Source organism: Gossypium hirsutum, chromosome A01 (genome assembly GCF_007990345.1).
Source record: "Gossypium hirsutum isolate 1008001.06 chromosome A01, Gossypium_hirsutum_v2.1, whole genome shotgun sequence".
NCBI classification, from domain to species: Eukaryota; Viridiplantae; Streptophyta; class Magnoliopsida; order Malvales; family Malvaceae; genus Gossypium; species Gossypium hirsutum.
Window position 1 is genome coordinate 1,785,218 of NC_053424.1, and position 24,331 is coordinate 1,809,548.

General features: G+C 31.3%; 5 protein-coding genes across 7 annotated transcripts; 2 read left to right on the forward strand and 3 right to left on the reverse strand.

Moving 5' to 3' along the window:
- Positions 1-2,797: 2,797 nt before the first annotated feature.
- Positions 2,798-3,535, reverse strand: LOC107961059 (NAC domain-containing protein 83). The gene has a single exon (XM_016897301.1). The coding sequence runs from the start codon at positions 3,533-3,535 to the stop codon at positions 2,798-2,800; it is 738 nt and encodes a 245-aa protein (XP_016752790.1).
- Positions 3,536-6,400: 2,865 nt separating this feature from the next.
- On the reverse strand, positions 6,401-8,008 carry LOC107960116 (leucine-rich repeat extensin-like protein 4). The gene has a single exon (XM_016896336.2). It carries the CDS (start codon positions 7,987-7,989, stop codon positions 6,772-6,774), a length of 1,218 nt encoding a protein of 405 aa, XP_016751825.2. The 5' UTR covers positions 7,990-8,008; the 3' UTR covers positions 6,401-6,771.
- A 2,677-nt stretch (positions 8,009-10,685) lies between these two features.
- Positions 10,686-15,697, reverse strand: LOC107960117 (protein TPX2). 3 transcript variants are annotated; one of them, XR_001701104.2, is made up of 19 exons: positions 15,333-15,683; positions 14,625-14,710; positions 14,389-14,526; positions 14,237-14,298; positions 13,856-14,135; positions 13,644-13,757; positions 13,442-13,546; positions 13,167-13,337; positions 12,899-13,042; positions 12,653-12,808; positions 12,429-12,560; positions 12,269-12,346; positions 12,050-12,169; positions 11,790-11,956; positions 11,589-11,697; positions 11,443-11,502; positions 11,248-11,342; positions 10,927-11,133; positions 10,686-10,894 (listed from the first exon to the last, which is right to left on the reverse strand). XR_001701104.2 is itself a non-coding variant. In XM_016896338.2 (18 exons), exons 1-18 carry the CDS (start codon positions 15,487-15,489, stop codon positions 11,010-11,012), a joined length of 2,277 nt encoding a protein of 758 aa, XP_016751827.1. In that variant the 5' UTR covers positions 15,490-15,697; the 3' UTR covers positions 10,686-11,009. The 3 variants fall into 3 exon arrangements, 2 of the variants coding, with proteins under 2 accessions (XP_016751827.1, XP_016751826.1); XM_016896338.2 differs by having other exon boundaries at positions 10,686-11,133; positions 13,167-13,316; positions 15,333-15,697; XM_016896337.2 differs by having other exon boundaries at positions 10,686-11,133; positions 15,333-15,682.
- Positions 15,698-18,456: 2,759 nt separating this feature from the next.
- LOC107961512 (non-specific lipid-transfer protein 13) lies at positions 18,457-19,337 on the forward strand. Its single transcript, XM_016897625.2, has 2 exons — positions 18,457-18,842; positions 19,210-19,337. The coding sequence occupies exons 1-2, from the start codon at positions 18,499-18,501 to the stop codon at positions 19,214-19,216; spliced, it is 351 nt and encodes a 116-aa protein (XP_016753114.1). The 5' UTR covers positions 18,457-18,498; the 3' UTR covers positions 19,217-19,337.
- An 813-nt stretch (positions 19,338-20,150) lies between these two features.
- Positions 20,151-23,678, forward strand: LOC107960118 (zinc finger CCCH domain-containing protein 2). Its single transcript, XM_016896339.2, has one exon. It carries the CDS (start codon positions 22,530-22,532, stop codon positions 23,547-23,549), a length of 1,020 nt encoding a protein of 339 aa, XP_016751828.1. The 5' UTR covers positions 20,151-22,529; the 3' UTR covers positions 23,550-23,678.
- Positions 23,679-24,331: the final 653 nt, after the last annotated feature.

Consider the following 24,331-nt stretch of genomic DNA (forward strand, 5'->3'; position numbering starts at 1 on the left):
TTTTTGGAATCCTAGAGATAAATACTACTTGTTTTAAGTGGAAATTTTGAAAGTCATTAGATTACTAAGTATGGTTCATGTTGAATAAAATGATGGAATTGGGGTTTATTTGATAGAAATTTTGATTGGAATTGAATAAAGGATTGAATCGTAAACTAAGCTATAAGTTTTGAGTTTTAGGGATTAAATGGAAATAAATTCGAAATTATGAAAATATGCTGGAAATTTAATAGTTAAGTATGAGTTTGGACAAAATTTGAATTGAGATAGAAAAAGTAAGTGAATCTAGTTAAGATTAAATTGAAATTAAAGTAGAAATTGAATAAAAATTGTATTAATTAGATATAAATTAGTAGTGAATTAACGAATATGAATTGTTTTAATTCTCATAGCTAATGTTGTCTCAGAAAACCTCGGCTAAGCAAGGAAAAAAAAATGGCAAAGACAAAGGGAGTTAGCTCGAGAAAATACGGTTTGTATTTCTATAATCCGAATTTAGTCATTATTTGTTATATTTAAATACATATGGCAATTGTTAGTGATTGAATTATGATACTTTACAATTGAAATGGATTGATTTTAGTATGCGATGAATTTATTGAATTTATATTGATTGAAATTATTTTGATTGAATTATATAATATATATGATTTATGTAAAAATTTGAATATTGAATGAATGTTATATTGAAAAATATATTGATTGGAAATATGATGAAATTGATATGAATATATGAGATTGTGATATTTGAATATTTGATATTGACAAGTGAATTGAATTGTATTAAATTATGAATTAATGTGAATAATTGAAATATATTTGTTGAATTGAATGAAATTGTATGAATTGTGAAAATGGGTGAATAAATGTGATTATCAGAATAGTATATTGATGAAAGAATTATTAAATTGAGAAAGTGAATGAAATACCCTATTAACTAGTCGAGCTGAGTCGGATATAATTGGCATGCCATAGGATCTGGAAGTGTACGGGATTTGCTAGCTTTACCGATCAGGCACTTTATGTGTTGTATTTCAAGCACCTCGTGTGTCGTATCAGGCACCTCGTGTGTCGTTTTAGGCACTTTATGTGTCGTATACTGATCAGGTACTATGTACCGTTTTAGGCACAATGTGTCGTACTGGTGTGTTTGGGTTGGAATCCGTGTATCCGTTAAAGTTCGGGTTTGTTAATAGGGGTAAATAAGTGAAAGATAAATCGAATAAATTTGATTGATCAAGCTATTGAAATGAAACGAGAAATTGAATTGAGAATTGAAAATTTAGATATGAAATTGAAAATATGAACCAAAGGTTCATGAAATGATTGGAGTTCGAATTGATGATATATGATGCCACTTAATGAATTGAAATGTGATTTGAGATATATAAATCATATGTATATAGTGAAAGCTATCAGGGATAGTAAGTTGATATGATATAAATGAAATTAACTGTTATTGAAATGAATTAAAATGGAATATGATTGATAAGTGTATAGTTGAATATAGTTTAATGATAGTGAATTGTGAATAAATTAAGTAAAGCTATACCGAATAGTAAGTTAAAGAATGGAGTAAATAATAATGGATTTATTTAAGAATTGAACAATTATGTTATTGCGTTTATTATATGATTTGTATAAAATTTATATGGTAAGTAGTTGAAATTTATTTATGAAATAAATAATTGAATAATTGTAATTGTTATTATGATCTTAAGTATTTGTTATATTATTAAATGTTTGGATTATAGAAATACCACTGAGTATACCATACTCAGCGCACGGTTTGTTTCCGTGCGCAGGTTAAGTAGAGATAGAACGTTGAATCAACATCCCAGGCCGATCCCGAATTCATTAAGGTAAAGTGTGTTAATTATTGGTAATGGCATGTACCTAGGATGTCTTATGTGTGTGTCATTTTGAAATTGTAAATGTAAGGATGAAATAAATAAATTTAGGTTTGGCTATGGTATAAATTAGGATTTGACTAATTTGGTATGAATTTGAATTTTTGTGAGACAATGTCAGATTGATTTTGGAATTCCCTATTCTGAATTGGGAAACTCATTAAAAATTGTATAAAAATAATTATGAGCTATAATTTATATGCTTAGAATCTTTAATGAGTCTATTTTCAAGAAAAATAAACAGGAACATCATTTGTGTCCTGTGCTATGAGATAATTAAATTTTAGTAAAAAAAGGTCGAAGCTGTCAAACAGCAGGGGTAACTTTGAGAAATAAACTGTACTAATTGGCTAAACAAAAAATTCTAAAATTTTATGGTAGAAAGATATATGAGTCTAGTTTCAAAAAAAATTAATGGAACTTAATTTGGAGTTTCGTAGCTCCAGATATAAATATTTTAGTGACTGTTGCTCAAGAAGACAACTTTGACATGAACATAAGAAAATAATGGAATTGTGTGTAATTATTTTGTAAACTCCAGTAATACTCCATAACCCTCTTCCGAGACGGTTTGGGGTTAGGAGATGTTACATAAAAAATCATGTTCGATAAAAATAAAATATTATTTGCTATAAAATATTTAAATCAATTTTAGTTTTAAAATATATTTTAAATTAGTGTATTAATAGATTAAAATAAATAAAAGCATGCAAGGGTTTGGCGTAGCTTCTTTCTTAATATACAAATCAATACCAAATGTTAGTTTTGAGAATCAAATATATACGTATAAACTAGATGTGTATATATATATATAAACAAATTAGCATGCATGAACAAGCTTATGAATATATAAGCTAAATCATGGACATGTAAAAATAGAGGAAGGGTTAGGCAGGTAGCAGATCGTGAGAATTATAATCAGGCACTCCAAGATTGCCGTCAACACCTGCTAACGTCCAAGGGTTTGGTTGCTGGTTTAAACATGCAGAGAAGGGAGGTGACGGTGAGAAGCATCCTACTTCTGGAGCCATATAATCAAATGTTTGATTCTCCTCGGGCACGATAGCAACATCATTTGTTGAATCCGACGGCACCTCCATCAACTTACGTTTCTTGTTCTCCTTGATTTCTCCTTCACTTTCTTCGTAATCCGAGCTCACGACGGCAGCATCCTTATTCTTAATCTCACAGATAACGGAATCACTCAAACCAGCACTAGCAGCTTCTTGGTCTTTCAGAGAGTACTCATGCATAATCCATTGACCATTTGATTTCTCGCTTTTCTTGCTGGTGAATGTGAAGTATTTATCAAACCCTATGACTTCGCCGCCGTCCTCGTTCTTCACTTCTTTGACATATTGTTGGAGCCAACATCCATCTCCCGCGGTTCTTTCGATTCTTGATTTGCTCCTTTTCTTCAACTTCGTGATAACCCAGAGAGCCTCTGCCGAATCTTGGTCGAAAATATTCCAAGGCTCGCGATTTGCACCATAAATCATCATCACACCAGAATGTATGGGATAGCCCTTGATGATTGGTTTAAGGTAATCACAAAGGATTTCTTCTTTGGTGGGAAGAAATCGAAACCCTATAGGAATCTGAAGCTGCGATCTAACAGTTGACATGATCGGGGGTTCGTTAAAGACGAAGAGAAAGATGAGATAATCTGGTGGTTTTCAAACGAATTTCTAGAAGTGTTCCAGAAGATGTCAGGTTATAACCTCATATATATATATATTTCTTTTGTATCAAATAAAAAAAATTCGAGAGCGTAAAATATTAACCTCATAAGTCATTTTTCTTATGTTCATCATCATCATCATGCAGTATGAATGTAGCTTAATATTCAAAAACAAATGAATTAATAATTAAATATGAATCTTTAATGAACTCTCTAAACAATCATGCTTTGGTACAATCATTAGATAAACTGAAGATCTGGTCCTAGCTTCTACTGATAGGTACATATCCAACGGGTTTGTGGATGAGGCTGTGGCAGCGATCCAGGCGATGACTTTTGCAGCAGATCCGGGAAAGAAACTCACATCACCCCATGAAGACAGATCGAAAATTAGTGGTCTTTTTTTTCTGGTGGAAAGGATTCATTAAAGAAAAACTTTTGTTGAGCAATGTTACTTACATCCATCCAAGTGCCAATATTGTGGCTCATCTGCTTGCAGGAAGTGGTTTGGGGTGAGATGGAAGAGGTCCCGGATGTGGCCGTTGACGGATATCAGTGAGCGGTGGTTCGGTTGACTTAACTTCTGCGACCTGGCTCTATCTTGATGAGGAAATGGAGCTTGATTCCCTTTGCATTGTCAGTTTTGGCTTCTTGTTTGCGTCGAGAGCTCAACTATGGCTTCTACTTTTCTTTTGTTCGCTTTGGGAGAGGAAAGATTTTGGTGTATTTTGGTTCTTTTGATTGATGTACGTTTCTTGACCAGGCCTTTTCTTCTCTCTTGGTAATGGAACTCACTTTTCTACATATACCCACTTGTCAAATCTAAAAATTATAATTATGTCAAATCTAAAAATTATAATTAAAATGTGAGTAAATTACAACAACCACCAACTTCGAGATAGCTAACAAAATAGTAATTTAGGTTTCAATCCAATCACTTAGTTTTCGAAAAATAATAAAATAGTCACTAACGTTATTAAAAATGATAAATCATTCACTTATTAATATTTTACGTTACTGTTTTAATGGGACCGCTGATGTGGCAAGTTAACTAACTGATGTGACCAATTAACTTACCACGTTGACATAGTAATGCAATTAAAATTGGTCTTATTCATAATTTGGTCATTATACATTATGAAACTTAAAAAGTAGTTCAATTAAGTATCAATGTTAAATCTTGAAAATTAGTTCAAGTATCAACGTTAAATCTTGTCTGATGACTCAAAAATCAACAGTTCAACAAATTATATGCAAGAAATTAGTAAAAATCAACAATTCACTCAATAATTTATATCAAAATTGAAGACTATCTTTTCATTTTTCGTAAATTACAGGGATGACATTTACAATTAGACCTAAATAGTGTTACAAATTTAAACCCTAAATACCTTTGTTTAGAGGATTCGTAGCCAGCGTAATCGGTGAAATCAACGAAGATGGAACTCATAAATTTGGTGTGAAGATGGAACTCGATGGAGCAAAACTCACACTACCCGTTGAGGACGGAAGAGTTAACTTTAATTTCGGCGAGGTTGATGGCTATGGTGGGAACCTCGGCGATCATGATGCGACGAAGGGCGTTGGCCATGGAGGCGTCAATGTCGTGGAAGCGTAGTCATCTTTGAGTTCCCGGATTTTGACCATTGGGAATCGTTGGTACAAAGCTCCTTCCATTTTTTCTTTTTCTTTTCTTCTTCTTCTTCATCATTTCTTCTCTTATTCTTCTACTACCCAGGGCTCTTAAATGGGGCTGTTTAAATGACAACTAGCCCACCGTTAAATGCCATGTTACTTTTCCACTACGTCTGTAACAGAAAATGGTTAAAATGATTTGTTTGTTATTTTTCGAAAGTTGAGTGACTGAATTGAAACCTAAGTAATTGTTTTGTCAGCTATACCAAAGTTGAGTGACTGTTAGTGCAATTTACCCTTAAAATTTACACTTTTACTCATTTTTCTCATAAAAATAAGGAATTTACAATTTACTCCTTATATTTCTAAATATTTTTTTGATAAAATATATATACAAAATAATGTTAACATTAAATAAATATAATTATATTAATATTAAATAAAATAAAAATTAGTCTCCCTCTCTCTCTCTCTCCCTCCCTCCCCCACCACTGAATAATTACTTATAATTTAATAACTAATAGTGTAATTTACCAAAAAAAGAGAAAGGATAATACACATAAACTCTTGAAATATAGGAGGGTTTGGGCAAAAATATATGCCCGAAAAATAGATTTGGAAAAAAAAATAAGGCCAGTTCAAAAAATGGGTTGGGCTCGGTAAGGCATTTTTGCCCGAGCCTGGCCCAGCCCGAATACACTAAAGGATAAAAAAGTTAGTTTTTTTTAATATTATTTTCTTGTTATTCTCTCCCTATTTTGCTACCATTTTACTATTATGTTGTTACTATTTTATTATTATTATTTGTATATTGTACAAAACTTATTTTATTGTTAATTTTATTATTATTTTAAAGACATTTGTTAATTTTGTTATTATTTTACAGACATTTGCTTGTTATGTTGCATCATCCTAGTGTTATTTAAGTATATATATTTTTAAAAAAATTCAATTTGTTGATAAATATTTATTTTGATGTTTTTAGTATTTTTAATGTATTATATATTTTTTAAAATTATATAAAAATAATATAAAAATTAATATGGGCAGGCTAGGTCAGGCCCAGGTTTTAGCATTTTTATCTGGGTTGAGCTTGGACAAAATTTTAGACCCATTTTTTATGCCAAGCCCACGCCTAGCAAATGGCCTAAATTTTTAGTTGAGCCTAACCCAAACCCGGCCCGGTCTGGCCTATGCTCACCTCTATATATATAATTTTTTTTGTTACATTCAAAACTTACATTGCAATCAACCCGAACAAATATTAATACCAAACTCAAACCTAAACTTTGAGATACCGATACAAAATTTTAATAACTTATTATATTATTAAAAGTTAAAAAAAAATTCAAATTACTTATTTCTAGTAAAATAGCATCATTTGATTTATTAACAAAGGTATAAATCATAAAATATAAATTCTATACATATCTTGTAACTTATTCTTCATATTTGATATATATATATATATACATTTTCAATCAACTAGTTAATGCCACCTTTCTCAAATCTTAATATACTATGGTGAATTAAATATAAATCTTTTTATGCATGTCCCGGAGCCATAAAAGGTGATAACATCGGTGTAGCCACCGGTACCATAGCCGGAGGAATCGCAATCGAACCATCACCGCCGCCGCCACAATGGTAATCCAAACATTCCACCGGATGTTCAAGCGCTGCTTCACACACTTTCTCACTTCTTTGCCTCGGCTTTTCCGGCAAACAATTCCGGCGATCATCAAAAGCCACACCATTCGAACTCAAATTCCCACAAATCCCTTCTTCTTCACAAAAAAAGTTGTAAGAAAACGTGAAATTCTTCAAATTAGGCAAAACACAAACACCCGAAGGAACAATCCCACTCATCATGTTATGAGCTAAGTTTAATATCTCCAAATGAGCTAACCCAGCAATACTATAAGGTATTGGACCGACCAAATTATTATTACTAACATCCAATACTTTTAGTTTATAAAGGTAACCCACTTCCGGCGGTAAGCAACCCGACAAGCTGGTGTTAATCAATAAAAGCTCTTCTAACGTGTTGGCGAAGTTTGCAATGCTCGGCGGCAAACAACCGCCGAGTTTGTTATTGGCGAAGACGACAACGGAAGCCGAGCTAGCGACGAAATTGTTCGGTATCACGTTAGAGAACCGGTTGTTGTTTACGAAGATGGCGTCGAGGTCTTTAGCGAATAGTTGAGCAGGTAATGACCCTTCGAACTCGTTGTAACGGATATCGAGATACTTAAGTGACGGTAAAGAAAGGACGACCGTTGGAAAAGGGCCGACGAATCGGTTGTTACTTAAATCGAGTTCGACTAAGTGAGAGAGATTGGATAACGTTTGTGGGACGATGCCACAGAAGCGGTTGCTGTTGAGGTGGATAAGAGCAAGATCGGTGAGAAGACCGAGTTCATCGGGGAGGTAACCGGCGATGTCGTCTCCGTTTAGGTCAATACCGGCGACGACTTTGATGGTTTTGTCGTGAGGGTGTGGTGCACAGTACACGCCTGTGTATTTGCATACGTCGGGGCCAACCCAGTTTGTGGTGATATTGTTTGGGTCGGAGTAGATGACTTTTTTGAAAGCCTGGAGAGCTGTGTAAGCTTGTTGGAGCTTTGGGTTTGGAGACAGTGAACGGTGGTGGTGGTGGTGGTGGTGGTGGTGGTGAGTAGCGGCGGAGGAGGAAGAGAGGTGGAGTAGAAAGAGGAGCAAGGTATGGGAAATGACGAATGAACAATACAAAGTTGAAGCCATTGTTATTTTTGGTGGATGCTTTGTTGATCGAACTTGGTTTTTATGTAGGAAAAAATGTCTTTCATTTTCATGAGAAAAGGCTTTATTCTCCTATTTAATCATTTTGTTCATATAATTCGAGTTACGTATTTAAATTATTTTAAGTTTAAGTTGTATATTTAAGGTTTTTAACTTTTAATCGTTAAACTGAGTTGAATCAAATTAAGAAAGCATAATCACATTAAAATTTAAAATATATTCAGACAAAAATTTATACATGATAAACTTAAGTACAACATAAATCGTCTTTTATAATTTCTTATCCAATCAATATTTTAATTATACTCGTTATGTAAATTTTTAAATTTATTCAATATTTTTATTATATCTAAAATACGGTCTATATTTAAATAAATAACTACTTTTATTTTACACCAAATATTTCTTATTTTCAATATATATATAATTAAATCGACATTGATTTGTTTTTAGTAGAAGACGACATCCCAACCCTTTTTTATAGTGACAGTTAACCATTACAAAATGGTACGATTTTGCATCACATAAAATTGAATTTTCATTGGGTCGTAAGTCCAAGGAATGTTGGTCATTGTTGGCCAATAACTCTTTGACCAAAACATTAATAAATTCTAATAAAATTATTCACTAAATATTTGTAAAAATTGAGTTTAAATAATAAAATCGAGCATTTAAATTTGTTATCTACAAAAATAAAATAAATTCAATTAATGAATGTTCATAAACAGAAGTGGAAGATAAACGATGATTTTAACCTTTTAGAAACAAAAAGTTACTTATATTATCATAAAGTAACACATAACCAATTACGATAAGTCGAAAATGAAATCGTAAAATGATAGCCGTAACGTCGTAATTATTGGGGAAATGGAAGAGGAGGCACACGCTAATAAGGACTTATCTCCTTCCATGGGGAGGAATTGCAGTTGTTAGAAGTGGAGGAGGAGAAAGACAGGTTTAGACCACCTGAAGAAAAATGAAAGGGAAGACATTGCTTGGAACTCAAGGGATAATAGAAACAAAAATACATGCTTTCAGTCAATGCTCTATCATGTTTTTATCAGACAATGGTGCACCTTTTGCAACAAACATACCTCTCAACAGATAATTTAGGTTTCATCGGTTTGTAATTTTTGGGTTTTTGAAATTTTAGTCTTTTACGTTTTTGAAATTACATTGTTAATAAATTTTCATTAAGATATAATTTGATAAGACAACAATATGTTATTAATTACGTTTTGATTTTTAAATTAATGGAATAAATTTCAAAAATTCATAAGAGTATAAGAAATGAGATGAGAGATAATTAGATCATGTATGTTCGGTTTGTTCGACGGATAGAAAAATGACTTTTGTTTTCCTGACAAATTTCCAATGGGTCAAGTCCTTTGTATATAAAACCATATACAAGAACATATATATATATGTGAAGTCAAATCTGAAATGATTCAAATTCCAAAAATTTAAATTTTAAATTGATTTGATTCATATTGACTTAACTTGAAACTTATTCAACACAATAGATTGTAAATCTAATATTATCTCATTGAATTTTCAATTTGGTTCCTCGACATTCTTTAATAAATATGTCATTTATTGTTCTTAAAATTCAAGTCAAGTCTATAGATGATAAACCTAAACTAGTATTTAATTATAAAATATATTACTTGATTGGTATAAGCATTGTTGTTAATACAGTAAGATGTGGATTCGAACGCACTGAAGTCTATTATCCTCCTATATTTATGGGTTAGTGAGGGAATATGGATGATTCTAGATATTGTGTAAAAAAAACAGATATAATCAAAACTTATAATGAAATTTTTTAAATATATATATAATATATTATTATATTATTTTTAAATAATAATAACATATTTTTTGGCCAAACATAGAATTTTGAAAACTCCTAATAGAACATCTCTAATCAATATTTATATATAATTATCAATACATCAATAAATTATATGCCATCAATACATTAAATATATATTTTATATATGATGTGCATTGAAAATAGAACAAACACAAATGATTTTTTTTTTCTATTTGTCAACCATTACTATTCATATTAACTAATATGTTGTGCATTTAGTTGATCCTGTTAAAAATTATTAATTTAATTTGTTGAAATTTATTATATTAATTCTTTTAACCGTTAGTGGAATTCAATTATATATATAATTTTGAAGCAATCATACTTATTTTGATTAATTTAACTACAATTTAATTAAAAATGATGACAAAATTCCATCATGCTACAATCATGTATTCTTTTTAATTAAAATTTTTCTTTTATTTCATTATTTCAATTTCCAAAACATAATTATTTTTCATTTTGTTTAGTCATCATGATTCTTTTTATTACCAAAATTTTACCGTGAAAAATTGATAATAAAAAGAAAATATTTAATATTTTAACTTTTTTAAGGATTTTTTTAAATTAAAAAAAAACACTAGTTGTTTTAGGTTAGTATGACTAATTTGAATTAATTAAATTGATTTATTCGAAAGCCAAATATTCTCATTCATAGATCACCTAAAAGACATACATAAAATTTTCATGTTTATTAAAATCTATCATGTTTGCAAGACTTAAAATGCTAACAAAAGAATGTTTTGGAGTCTACTTTCTAAAGCCGAATAATCTTAGATTTATTCATAAATCATAACAGACATACATATGACATTCCATGTTTATTAAAACGTGTCATGTTTGCATGACTTAAAATGGTAACAAAAGAATGTTTTGGAGTCTACTTTCATTGTTCTTCACTACTGAAATGTTCTTCACTACTGAAATTTTAAGTACATATGAGTTCAAAAAGTGTACATAGTTACACAAATGAATATGCAAACTGTCATAGTTAATGGAGCATGAGTTGATTTCACAAGGGGTTCAAAAGTTCTTGAATTGATTTCACAAGGGGTTCAAAAGTTCTTGAACAATCCCCTCCACCGTGACACAGCCTGCCTGATGACTTGGTTTCCCTAAACCAAAATCACCTCATAAGAGTGGCGGGACTCGAAGTTGGTGTGGCAAATGAACTGATCGTTTTCTTCCTTTCTATTCTTTGGAGAACTCGTAGATGTGGGGATTTCGGTTTTGTTGTTTCCTTGGAAGACCTGACAAAATCATACACCATCAAAACACGAACATGGCACGAATATACGAATGTCCCGAAGCAAATTATCAACATAAACACAATATACACCAATTTCCATGTATTTTTTTCTTACTTTTGTGGGCAGAAAGGATGATCAAACTTGGGAAGAGGCCTAGCATGGGGAACCATTGTCCTTCTTAGTTGCTTCAATGCTTTCTCTTCCTCAATCTGGTAATGGTTTTATGACATTTTTTTTGTTTTAATTCACGCCAAAACTAGAATTGATAACACAAAGTTTAGGGGACTAAGAGTATATATATATGCATACCATTCTAGCAGCCTCACTTTCCTCTCTGAATCTCTTGTAAACCATTTCTTTCTCTTTAATCTGTTAAAAAAAAGATTCATTATAAGAATGTTTATTGAATGGAAATATATATAAACTTAACAAGGGATAAAGAAACTAGAATTTACTTTTTGATCGAATTCTGCTCTATCCACTGCTCGATGATTGACATGGAGGTCGAACGCTTGCACTTGTGTTAGAGGCTTGCGAACCTTTTCAGAAACAGGAATTGGATCCCTGCATAACATTGCATGAAAAGAAAAGGATTTAATATATGTATATGTACATGTCTATGTAAATGTATAAATGTAAATGTATATGAATCTTACTCTTTTAGAACCGGCTGAGCCGTAAAGATCCTCATCTGAGCTTCTTCTTTCTCCTTTCTCTGCCTTTCTTCCATCTCTCTTTTCATCTCCTCCTCGTGCCTAACCAGACTCTCCAACTGGAACGGTTCTGGTTTTGTACATTGTTTTGGTTCGGGTTTTGAAGGTATCTGAATAAGATAACACCCATTTAAGTAACATTAACTATATAAATTCATGATTGACTTAAAACATTAAATGAAAGCACACAAAAATTAACGTACCACAGGGTAGTCAGTGGTATATGGATATGGATTAGCCTTGGGAACCCTGGCTCTTTCTTCTTCAAACTGCTTCTCTATAATTTCCATCACGAACTTCTTTTCTTTTTCAGCACCTCTTTCCTGAACATTTGAGGGACTTAATGAAATACTGAAAGTCTATGCATCTTTTTTGGTCCTATATACCATTCATGAACAAATAAATAAATCAAATATATATACCTCTGTTTGGAGATGGAATGGATTGGGAATGGTGTTTCTTGGGATTGGATCATGGCTAGATTCTGATTTCAGAGAAAGCTGTATAAAAGGAACAAACATGTAACCGAGTGTTTCCAAAGATCAGTAGCATAATAACTATTTGGTGGATTTGTATAATTACCTTATCAAATAAATCAAAAACTGCTGCTGGTGGTGGAATCCTCTCATGTGTTGCAAAATGGAATTCTTGAGGTATAGTCACCAATTTCTTTGTGTTACAGAAGATTCCCAATTCTCCTTTGCTCTCAAATATCTACACAAGGCAAAAACAACTAGAGTTACTTTCTCAAGTAAACAAAGTTACTATATCATACAATGCAGAATTGAAATGAAGTAGAAAGTTACCTTTTTATTCAATGGCCTTGCCTTAAATTTAGGAGCTTTTTCAAGCTCCTCCTGTTCAAGTTCAATAGAACTTTTGACCGTTATAGGTCTTGCCCTTAGAGATGTTTGAAGCACTGGGGTTTTAGGTTCTGTGAGATGAGGTTTCCATTGAGTATTCTGTAGGCAGGGAAAAAGAGAGAAGGTAAGTAAACTATTTAAGGTTCTAAATGAAAATGAATCGCATATACGTGAGATAGTTCCCCGAACCTGGCGAGACACTTCTGTTGAAGCTACCGAAGATGTCTCTGCATTCTTACTTGCTCTAGCCATTGTCTCAAAGTGAAATTCCTGAAATTCTGGAGTCTTCGGAGTACTTCTTGGTAATGAAGGTAGTGTTGAAGCTTCAAAAATCTGCACCGGAGAAGGAAATGGGAAACAAATTAAATAGAAGCCTTATAGGTAAAATAAATTCTTAAACAGTGAAAAACAAAGAAAGATCAGTTTAGACATAAACCAAATGGTACAAGCATTACACCTTTTTGTTCAATGGTCTTGCTTTGAACTTTGGAATTTTAGCCATCATTTCTTCCTCAAGCTCTGCGGTGCTCTTCACCGCTACAGGACGCATTCTCTGCGCTGTTTCGAATTCGGGTTCTTTAGGCCTTGTCAATCTGAGCACTGGCATCTGAACAATAGCAGCATTATCCTGATTAGGTAGAGAAGGAATTTAATAAAAGAAGAAAGGAAACAAGGATGTGTTAGGCATCAAATCCATGTTGAAGCCAAAATGATTTGATTCTGTTTATTTACATTTGATGAACTGTGAGGACGTGACGAATCTCTGGTACATGATTGGAACTTTTTCATCATTTCTGCCATTGAAACAAATGGTACTGCTTGTTCTCGAACATAAACCTTCAAGGAAAATAAAAACCAAAATTTCAATACCAATTCACAATTGTTAGTGGAAATATGCAATGGAGGAACTTATTATAACAGAGAAACAACAAACCTTTCTGTCCAATTTGTTGGAAGGTTTGGCAGTAGAAGAGCACAAGTTGGAACTATCACTGGTAAGACCAAGCTTTGACTTCTGGGGCAAGTTGTGGGGCTTTACATTTAGGATCTGAGGCACATAGGGTAGCAACAAAAAGGCAAAACTTTAGATTGAAGTTACAAAATAACAGTACTTAAAACATGGACAAAGGAAGAGATTATAAGCACCTGTCTAGATCTTCCTCCATCTAGTTTCTGACGTTTAACGGCTTGGTTTTCTTGAGCCCAATTAGGTGTTCCAGCATTGCCATTTTTCGGCTTCAACATTGACGAGTTCCGTATCGTACTAGCTATCTTTTTAGCTGTCTGATGCTTCTTGTCGCTCACCAGTTTTCTCTGAGAACTCATCAATGGTTTAGGAGTGCAAGCTTCAGTATCTACTTGCACAGCAGATTTGCTTTTCTCTTCATCACCAAGACCATTTAAATGTGATTTTTTGGCTAGGGCACTAAAATTTCAACAGAAGGGAACCAAAGACAGGATAATGAGAACCAAATTATTCATACAGAACTCAGCATTGAAAAAATTTTCAAAACCCCAAGGACAAACCTGTCATTTTCTTGAGCACCAACAGTCCCTATGTTTTCCTTCTCTTTATTATCATTAGTAATCTGCAAAGCATTTAAATCATGAGAATACATAAAAACTGAACAAAAAAAAGATAATGGATGATAAAAAAAAAAATGAAGTCCACTAATTACCTTGGTGACAATTTGTTTGATTTCAACCTCGGCCCCAGGGGGTTTAGCTTCTTCCTTTACTTTATCAAGCACCTGCTCCACTTGAGGCTTATCTTCTAAGTTACTGTTAGGAGCTGTTGCATCCGATGATCCCGATGCCTGCAGCAATAATATATATATCATCATGATTGAAAGGAGAGAAGTTGCTTTACAAGATATTGAAATCTAATAAAGGGTATATATAAGGTAATTCAAACCTTCTGCATTTGCTCTTCTTCACTGAAATTGCAGAGACTCTCCATTTGAAAGGTTCTATTACCAGCCTTGATTCTAATCATAAAAGCTGCATTATGAAAGAAATGCAACAGTTTTACTTGGTAGCAGATAATATATGGGAATATAGTATTAAAAGTTTAAAACAACAAATTGATGATTAAATTCACACTTCATATCCCTGAGAACTAACCTGATTAAATTATGCTTAATTCATTTATAATTCTTTTGATAAAAACAAAGATAATTAAGTTAAGCATAATTAAATCACGTTTCTTTTCTTTCCCCATCAGATCTAAGCAACCAAACACAACATTCCTGGATCAAACCCTAGATCAATTGCACCTATGCATAGAGAAAATGGGAGACCTCGAACCCTAGAATTTCGAAATAAAAATGCAGTAACAAGCAATTAAAACCAATCAATTTACAACCAGAAGTCACTAATTACTAATAAAAAAACTAATCAGTAAAATTAAAACCCTAAAATTCCAAGAAAAATCAAGAATCACCTCCCGAAAACGTTTTGAGTGACAGAGAATAAGAATGATCCAAAAGAACACACAATCTTTCAAAGAGTGAGAATCACTTAAATTCTGTTACTTTTTAACGGTTAACGGTTAAACACAAAGAAAGAAAACAGTATATAGAAAGAAGAAGAAGAAAATAGAGACAGAGAGAAAAGAACATACGAGAAGGTGCATAGCTTAAGGCGGTTTCGAACCAAAGCTCGGCATCACGTATTTCTTCTTCCGATTCCCCTTTCGTGAAATCGAAGAAACACGGCGCCGAGAACTCATATAACTCGTCGATCACCGTTGCCGTTACCGTTTCCGTTGATACCTCCATCGGATTCCAAAACGGAGAGATTCTCACTGTTGGGGGAAGGGGAAGGGGAGGAGGGGTTGAATCGGTGAAGGGATTATCGGTAGGGGATTTTCAGTATCCGACTATGGGTTTTTTTTTTTTTTTTGAAAATCTGTTGTTTTTTTGGTAGTAAATTAAAAGGAAATGGAAGGAAGTTCACTTAAACGTTGGGGAGGGGGGGAGAATGCAACGGTCGATTTCTTTTCTTTTTCTTTTTTGAATTTTGGGGAAGGTAGTCTAACGGTCGGGTTTTATGACAAATTTGTGATGGTCTAATTGAATATTAGTCCCTTTACTATGTTAGAATTTTAGAATATATGTTTTTACTTTCATTTGACATACATTTTGATGTTTCACTTAAAAGGGTGTAATTTTCTTTTTTTTTAGAGTTTACGAGTATAAATATAATATAATTATAAGTATATGTTCGAACAACTAAAAAGAATAATCAAACTAATACAAAGCACAGATAAAGAATATGATTGAATCAAAACCCACACATGATAACTACATATGGTGGGATTGGAGATTTACATATCAGTTGTGTATAATGTGATTCAAACTTGGATATTCAAGGGCCTAAGGTCTCAACTTTTGCTAATAATACCATTGTTTCTTTACCCGGGGTGTAACCCTTCAAATCTTGTTTGTCGAGTCTAAAGTTTTTATTCGTAGTGTAATAAATAATTTTTCAATTATTAATATTTTTTATAGTCAAATAATAATATTGTTAGTTAATGTTGTTAAAGTGATTTGTGGAATTTTTTTTAAAATAATTTTAAGCAATTGATTGACATGTAAATTTATTATTGGTTGAACTTAATTGACTTTACAATCAAATAACAATAATAAAACTCTTGTCATTACTTTAATAAAATTAGCTAATGATATTATCAATTTGAACTTACTAATAATGTTTATAAAAGTAGAATACTAAAATATGTCAAATTGAAATAAAATGATTAAATTATGAATTTTAGAATAGTAGAGGGACTTAAATCAGAATTAAACCATTAGTTTCTGATATGATTTGTCTTTCTAACGGCTACTTCCGCACGCTCTTTAGGCCTCCCAGGCTTCCCGTTTCATTTTATTTTCTTTTTAATTATTTTATTTGCATAAAAGACACTGTAGGAATGAAACAGCACATGTCTTTGTTAAGTTTGGGTTCACTGCTAGAATTGGAGGTGTTCATGGCGAGTATAGGCTCGATTTTAAATAATGTTTTAAATTTACGTTTGAGTACTTATTAAAAATATTATTATTTAAAATGATAAAAATATTTAAAAATTATTTAATTTAAATTTGAGTCGGTTAGATCTACTCAAAGATAAGAAAATTTTGTCTAAACTTAGTCTAACTCTAAATCAAGCCAAGTCAACTAAGTATATTGGATCGAGTAAGTTATTCACTAATCCATGGACGAGTTTAAGCATGGTAAAATTACTATAGATATCCATATATTAGAAGTCAGATTACGCTATCCCTTTACTCAAAAAATGAATAAATTGGTCATTGTACGTTAGATCAAAGTATCAATTGGTACTTTTGTTAACAATATATTTCTACTGTTAAAAATTAGTGTCGTTGACAAAATAATTATATCACGTATACTTTATACTAACATATAAAGACCAATGTTACACTTATAATCTCGATTTTAGAGTTCTTTTAAATTCTATTGTTAGTACAATATTATTTATTTTTTGTTATTTTATTTTATTCGATTTGATTTAAAATAGTTTAATTTATTTTTCATTTCTTAAATTAAAAAATTCACAATTATAATTTAATAGAAAAATCACAATTAAATAATTGTATATTAATTTTAAGTTAGTTTTAATTGGGTTTTTTACCCCAATATTATAAAAAAAGATTATACACGAAAATGGGTTGTTAGGTAGATTAATTACGAAAATGGTATTTTTTTTTACGTCGTGCCTACCTGACAGGCGCAACCTATTTTAATATTAAATTATTTTTTTGTTTAAAAAATTGTTTTTTTTTCGGGTTAATATAGAACCCAAGTATATGTACGGGAACATACATACATGTTGCGCCTATCTGACAGGCTCAACTAGTTATTTTAATAATGCATACTTTATCCGGATGAAGTATGTATTAGTAGATTCACTGATTATATATATATTTAAGGTCCCCATAAAGTTTTTTTTCCCATGAGTGATATGACTAATACATGGAGAAAATATGGGCAACATGCAGGGGTAGCAAAAGCAAAGGCAGCAGTAGCCCAAAGCAGCAGCAGCAGCAAAGCAGGTAAGGGATGTTGCGCCTACCTGTCAGGCGTGACTAGTCGCGCATACCTGACAGGCTCGACCCGTTTCGGGTATTTTTTACCTGTATAAAATCCGTATTTTTACACATATATTAATTTAAATATTAAAATTATAATATAATAATAATTTTTAAACAAAAAAAATTAATATTAAAAAAATGAGTTGCGCCTTTCAAGTATGCACGACCTAAAAAAATACCATTTTCGTAATTAATCTAGCTGACAATCCATTTTCGTATATAATTTTTTTTATAATATTTGAGTAAAAAACCGTTTTAATTGGTTGATAATAAAAAGAATGAATATTATATATAAATTAGTTGTGTTTATTTAAGTATGCATTAAATGAACAAATATAATAAATATGACACGAAATTTCATGACATTTTATGATAACTCTAAATTAAGTTAAAATCATTTTCTAATATTAAATGAACAAAAAAAATTCATCCACCTAAAGAGAATAAATAAATAATTTACTATAAAAAATTATATAATAAATTCTCGAAATTCTTTAATAAAACGATTTTTTTTATTCACATTAATCTAATATTTAAAAAAAATTATTGCTTAAGTAACATAAAATACATGGAGCATGAGCTTTACCTGTTACAACATTTTAGGCCAATCCTACTATTATAATCCCATCTCTTCAACCCACCACCACCTGATTTCCATCATTTTAAACCACACCAATGTCTCTTCTTTTTGCTTGCATCACCGTGCTTTTTTGGGTCATCGGATCAGCCATCGGACAATCAAGCTATGATTGCTCAGAAGTGGCGGATAACTTCATCCCATGCGTAACCTACTTGGTTGAACTCGAATCGAGACCGGCGGATCGGTGTTGCAGTGGCCTTCAAGTGCTGAACCAAATGGCGAAAATCAATGACAAGGGTCCGAGAAACATATGCCAATGCATTGAAGATTTGGCCTACACAATGAATGCTCCGTATGTTGCTTCTCGGATCCAGTCTTTGTCTCGAGAATGTCATATTCACTTCAGTTTTCCAATTTCTATTGCCATGGATTGTTACAGGTAACATACCTCACTTGTACACAAATTCAAATTGAGTAAACTTTTTAAGCCCAAACTCAGCAATTAGGCGAGGTGGATTTTCCCATCAATGAACAACTCTAAGGAAAATTAAACCTAGAAACATTCATGACTAGGGCAGTTTAATCCAATTCAAAATATAAGCCTCAAATGTTTTCTAACCCATCCATATTAATAAATGGTCAATTCAAGTTTGTTTAATCTTACAATCACCGCTATTTTTTACACTAACCGCAAATAAACATACCGTCCATCCAAACCCACCTTAAATAACTCGAGTTTTGTATAGTTTTGGTTGTACCTATTTATCTTTCAGTATCTGAAAATGCTAATGTTGTGTATTTTGCAGGATTTAAATATGCTAAGAAGATTTATATGAAGACTACTACCCTTTATATACATACGTTATGTATTTATATATTAAAGTAAATTAAATTAACTAATTAATTATCTCAAATAAATTTTATATTTTATTAATTTTGTGCATTACAAATTAAAATAGTTGAAAACTATTTTTTTGTTTGTCTTTTCATTTTATTTACAAATTATTATTCATGGACATTAAATGATTTGATTTCTAATATAACTATTTTTTAAAAAATTTACCATATTATAAATATGAATTTTAAAGCTAATATAAATACTATATATAATAAATTACAACATAATTACAGTATTTTTAAAATATAAATCTTAAAAAAGAGAGATGCATGGATGGTCCAAAATTCACAAGTATATAGACAAAATAATCATTTAAAAAAATACAGCAAAAGGTAATTTTTGTTTATACCTTAAAAGTACATTAAAGCAAAAATTGTTTTACATTTTATACAATGAAAATAAAACTATATTTTTGTTACACATTGTATGTCAATTTTATTTATAAAAAAATTTAAATTCATGATGATTTGTATTTAAATTTCACTACCTTAATTTAAATGATTTTTTAAAATTTAATATAAAATATAAAAAATCTTAACACCCTCAAAAAAATTTATTTTCTAAAAAGAAATTGTTAAGCATTTCTCAACCGAATTAGTATTCAACTAACTCGTAATACCAATTTAATTAGACACATCATATATTATAAATTATTTTTCTAAAAAAATACAATTATAAAATAATATTTATTAAAATTTAAATATTATTACAAGTATAAATAGTGAACTAATTCCAAGTTCAAACCCTAAAAAATAATTACCCTACTAATTTTATCAAGGAAAAAATAAATGCATATTAGATCTCGATTAAATTCAAAAATATAAATATCATACAATATTATTACAAATATTATAATTTAAAATCAAATTAATTTTTAACACAAAAAAAATGAATAATCATAATATAGCCGAATATAAATTACTTATGACAACGGCACATGGTATAATTCAAATCCAAGTATTTAAGTACTCAAGACTCTATAATAATTATGCCGTATTTGATGGGAGTATTATTTTTTTACATGTTTTAGTTATGAGTTCGCAACAAACTAATTACAATCGGTAATTCTTAGCCACACATATTATTTATTTGGGTGCAATAGTAAGACACATTGCACTTTCAATGGGAGAACATATGTTTGAACTTTGGAGACAACATTGTTGAGAGAGACAACCACGAACCCCGAATATGAACTGTAAAATAAACATGCATAATATCAAAAAAAAATTCTTATATTATTAAACTAATAACCACATGTAGCATTAAAGTTTTAAAATTCATCAATCTCTCATCATTTATTTAGCAAACGAGTCATCCATGGTAATAATTCATGTGATTAGCTTTTTCGATTTTACTATCAGTTCACTCACAAATATAAATAAATATATGTGAAAAAAATACAACGTAAAATCAAATTAATATAAAACATAATAACAAGGGAAAAATCAAGATAGTTAAATAAAATTTACCCATATAAGCAGCTTAAGCTTAAATCACTTTTTAGGACTTGAATTTGATAATTTTTCTCACATTGAGACTTTAAAAAAAAATAATCTAAGTTAGGTTCTTAATTTAGCAGTTGTTTTATATTGGGGCTTGACATTTTTTTTTGTCCAAGTTAGTCCTTGAAATCCTAGTAGTTCAAGCCGAATCTAAGAACAATTGTCAAGTTCAAGACCCAATTTGAAAACAAGTACCAAGTTCAAAGATTACCATAGACAAAAAAATTTCAAATTTTAACGTAAAAATAATTGTCAAATTTAAAACTTATCTTCAAAAAATTCAAAATCCAATATAAAAAAACTGTCAAATTCCAACTCTAAATAATAATTTAACCTCGATGTTAATAGTAAAAACTTATCTAAACCAACACCTAAATGTTAAAATACCATAACCCATTATCTATACCAATAACTCAATGAGATTTAGAGATGGATTTTTGTATGTACTTTTTATTTCTTTAAATGTAAAATTAAAAGTTTGATTATATTTAAAAATATTATTAATTTATTAATATAAAAGAATAGTTGCAATTGACATTTGACAAAGTATAAAGAAGCCACATGGAGGGAGACTTGGATCCCAAAATTCCAAAGGGCATGACAATGTCAGGCCTCATACCCCCTAAAAAGGGCAAAAATCCAAAGCTATTCTACTACACAGGGTTTTCAGTAACCAGCCAACACATAGCATCTCTTTGCTTTGCTGTGCTTTCTGATGCTGCCACGATTTCCTTTTTGCATGCTTATCCCTAATTATACTTTGCCACGCCTCCCTCTACCCCATACCCTTTCTTCTCTTCTGGATTCTTCTCATTATTTTAATCACATTCAATCTCCATTATTTTATAATTAAAAAATTATCTTAACTCGATTAATATTAATATTGTTTCTAGCGTAAGAGATTATGAATTCGAATATATCTAAACACATTATTCTCTTATTTAAAAATTAAAAAAATTATAAAAAATTCTATGTATTATATTAAAAAGAATAGATATAATAAAAAACCTACATTTACATAAAATTTGACATAACATTAACGAAATGCAAAATATGATGGTACAATTGTTATTACAAAAATAAAGAGAGCATAGTATCGAATATATTTAAACATTTTTCGTCTTATTTAAAGATATTATGAGCAAAGTAAATATTGTATAAATAGAACCTAAAACTAGAATAATTTTACACTAAATCCTTAACTATATCTCACTGTTGCAAACACACTTTATAATATAAAACCAACATTTGTTGGGTGGAAAGATAAACAGTTTAATATCTCTTAAGTAAGATTTCCGGTTTAAATTTCGTAAATGGAAAAAATAGTGCTAATAGAGCTTCATTCCTTTTTATAAGAGTTTGGCCCTTTTTTACTTCAAATTTATAGTTAAAACCCTAATATGATTATTAGATACGATAAAATTTTAAACCGATATATAATTCGATCTCAAATTTAGTCGAATCACTAATATAATTATTAAATATAAAAAAAATTAAAATAATATTGAAAACTTTCAAATTAATATATAATTTAAATTTAAATTTAATGAAACCAAATATAATTATCTAGAAAAATTCATAATAATATATTAGTATTCCACACCTCATTGCCTCCTATATATATCCAAGTCCCCCATCCCAATCTATTTGTCCCCTTAGCACTCAACACTTTATTCTTCTCTCTCCATTAATCTTAGTTGAAAGAGAATCATCTTTGCTTTCGCCCATGACCACTGTTTATGACCCTTCACACCATCTCACCTCCAAAAAATTGTGTTTCAAGGACCTTGAAATCCCTCCAAGGAAAAAGCAACTCCATTGTTGCCACAACGCCGCCGCCATGGAACTTCCCCACCACGAAGCTAGGCTCCACAAATACCTTCCTTCCAATGAAGACAATGACGGCACCGATGATCCATACGGCACCGACCATTTCCGCATGTACGAGTTCAAGGTAAGAAGGTGTACAAGGAGCCGTAGCCATGACTGGACTGACTGTCCTTTTGCTCATCCAGGTGAAAAAGCCCGCCGTCGTGACCCTACTCGGTACCAATACTCCTCCACCATCTGTTCTGACTTCCGCCGGGGCGGTGGTTGTCCTCGCGGCGATGACTGTGAGTTCGCTCATGGAGTGTTCGAATGTTGGCTTCACCCTACACGTTACAGAACCGAAGCGTGTAAAGATGGTAAGAACTGTAAGCGTAAGGTTTGTTTCTTTGCTCATTCGTCACGTGAGCTTCGTCTCTTGCCGGAATCACAACCGCCATACAAAAACTCCGACAAGAACTATAACCATTGCTGCTTGTTTTGCCGGTCGGTTACATCGTCGTCGTCGTTGTCCCCAACAAGTACTCTCTTGGGTTTATCTCAATTCTCGAGATCCCCATCCCTGTCACCGCCTCTATCTCCCTTAAAACACCAGCAACGAACACCAAGGTACGGCGGTGATCGTATTAGTAAATTTGGAACCGAAATGACAACCAGTTACGATGATGTTTTGTTGAAGGAAGTCATGAGTTGTTTAGGAACCATGACTTTGTCCGAAGTACCTTCACCAATGGCTACTACTCCAAATACAAACATTCCATGGCTTGATGTTTCATTCAAAGGAGCTCCTTCAATGGTAAGTCCTTCTGGTTCTGGTGAATATTTCAATGGTGGTGGTGATGATGAGAAAAACAATGGAAACGGTGTCGTTTTGGATCATGATCTTGACCTCGGGTGGGTTAATGAGCTCTTGATGTAGAGGAAGAAGATATATATATATATATGATCTTCAAAGTGTATATATTTTATGTGTGATTGGGTTTAAAAAGATTGCTGATCTGATTATTGTTTTTAAATATTTTCATATTGCAAACCAAGTTAATTTCAATTTGTAAGGCTTTTTTTTTAAGAGATCTAATATGATCTTCTTTTTATCTACTTATGAAATATTGATGAAGTCAAAACTTTTGTTCTCCTTATGCATGCATGTATTTATGTATGTTGTTTGAATTGCATATGATGTATGTGATTAACCTAATAAAAGTTAACGAAATATTGGGTACAGCTTAAAAGGGTTGGAAGAAATATGGGGTGATGACACATTAATTGCGTGGCAAACATGCAAGCATCCTCAAATAATAGTGTCCGATAATACGTGTACAAATACTACGTGTCCATATTACGAGGATATTTGTTAATAAAAATTCACATATTTCATCTATTATTTATCTTTCATATTTTATGGAAAATGATTTTTGCAAAATGTGATCTTCTTTATTATAATATTAACGATAAATTTTTTCATAATCTAGAGAGAGCAAAATTTAATTATTAATTAATTAAAACAATGAAATTTATTGATTTTTTATAATAATATGAAAGTATAAAATTTAAACGTAATCAAATGCATAAATTGAGCAAACATATCATAATTATATGGTTCCTACAATAATGTCCAAATGTATAATTAGGACTACAAGAAAATTGTCCATAAACTTGAAACACCAATGTCCAAGTGCATAATGTTCTTTAGGTAAAACT